The sequence below is a fragment of the Ichthyophthirius multifiliis genome, assembly GCF_000220395.1.
Source record: "Ichthyophthirius multifiliis unplaced genomic scaffold scaff_1120509251342, whole genome shotgun sequence".
NCBI classification, from domain to species: domain Eukaryota; phylum Ciliophora; class Oligohymenophorea; order Hymenostomatida; genus Ichthyophthirius; species Ichthyophthirius multifiliis.
In genome coordinates, this window is record NW_004085967.1 from 88615 (window position 1) to 90297 (window position 1683).

General features: G+C 15.1%; 1 protein-coding gene across 1 annotated transcript, besides 1 other annotated feature; it reads right to left on the reverse strand. All coding sequences in view use genetic code 6, as the record gives it.

The window, feature by feature from the left end:
- The first annotated feature begins 109 nt into the window (after positions 1 to 109).
- Positions 110 to 296: a microsatellite.
- A 695-nt stretch (positions 297 to 991) lies between these two features.
- Positions 992 to 1372, reverse strand: IMG5_185480 (hypothetical protein; the record flags this gene model as incomplete). The annotated part of the gene is made up of 1 exon (XM_004027261.1): positions 992 to 1372. The coding sequence occupies one exon, from the start codon at positions 1370 to 1372 to the stop codon at positions 992 to 994; it is 381 nt and encodes a 126-aa protein (XP_004027310.1).
- Between the last annotated feature and the right edge of the window lie 311 nt (positions 1373 to 1683).

Sequence of the window (1683 nt, forward strand, 5' to 3'; positions counted from 1 at the left end):
TAAAATTATGATAATAAACCAGAAGATTAAATTCCATTCTCAATTTGATTTAGATTTTAATTTATATTATTATTTTAATGATTAAAAATATTGCTATTATTAAAATAAATATTATTGTTATTGTTATTGTTATTGTTATTGTTATTGTTATTGTTATTGTTATTATTATTATTATTATTATTATTATTACTATTATTACTATTATTATTACTATTATTATTACTATTATTATTACTATTATTAGTGTTATTATTAGTATAAATATTAGTATAAATAGTATTATTTTTATTATTATTCATATTTTTTATGTTATCTTTTTAATTATTCAAAAAAATATTTGATTATAATATTTTACCTGTCTCAATATCTTATATGTTAGTTAAAGATTAAATTTAGAATATACTATTTTAAAATGTTTATTATTTTTAGTTAATATCATTAGCAATGCTTGGAACAAGTTAATTATTCATATTTTCTTAATTTTATATATTATTATTTGTTTAAAATTAGAAATAGTTTAAATTAAGGCAACTATTTTTTAATTAATAGTCATTAAAAATAAAACTCATATTATTTAAGGTTTTTTAATCATTTGTATTTTTGTACAACATTTATATATTTTAGAAAGAATTAAAAGTTGGTTAAAACTTAAAATCATTATTTGTTATTTAAGACGAGTTAGCTTATATTGAATCTTAAGATATATATGGAATTTATTTTTAACTTTCACAATAATTCTAAATAAATTAAGAAATTTATTATTAGTTTTAATAATCTATTTAATCTTATTATTTTATTTAATTTGAAAAGTCTTCTATTTAATTTTATTTTTAATTTTTATTTTATTTTTATTCTAAAGATTCTTATTATTTTTAAGAAAAAATTTTCTCTTAATTTTAAACTTCTTCTCCTTATTCTTCTATAATTTTTAAAGTGTTAATTTCATTAATAAATTTTATTTTTTGTTTTATTTAATGACAAAATCTATTTTTCACCATATTTTCGGTTCTACCATTAAATAATTTGGCTATTGATGACCATTTGTTTCCGTATTTTTAGTAACTTTCGATTAATAAATTATCTTCTTCATCTGTCCATTTTTAGAAATTTAAATTTTTATCAAGTTTATTTAAATATCTATTTCTTATTTATTTACTATTTCTTCCTTTAAAAGCTTAAGAAATATAAGACCAATTATATCCATGCTTTTCTACCATTTAAAGTATTTTCTAGTCTTCACTTTAAGTAAAAGGAACTTTATTTTTTCCTTATTTTTAAGATATTCTTTAGTATCTTTAATAGCAAGAATTATAAGTTTTATCATCTCCTAAACTTTAGGATATTTTTCTAAAATCTCCCTTGTGAAGTTCATAAAGTTTAATTAATTATTAATCTTCTTCTCTTTTCCAATGTTTATTTGTGATATTATTACTTTTAGAACTTTATTAATTATCCATTTTTTTATTTTTATTTTTAATAATTTTTCTAATACTTTATTTTATTAATTATATATATAAATATGTAAATATATTTATATTAATATTTTGCATTTAAAAAAAAATAAAATATAATTTTAAGATTTTATTTATTTATTTTTTCTTAATACGTTTTCTTCCATTTGTGCTTAAATTTTCTATTTTTATATTATTTAATAATAACTATTTTTTTAAAAAAAATATCTCG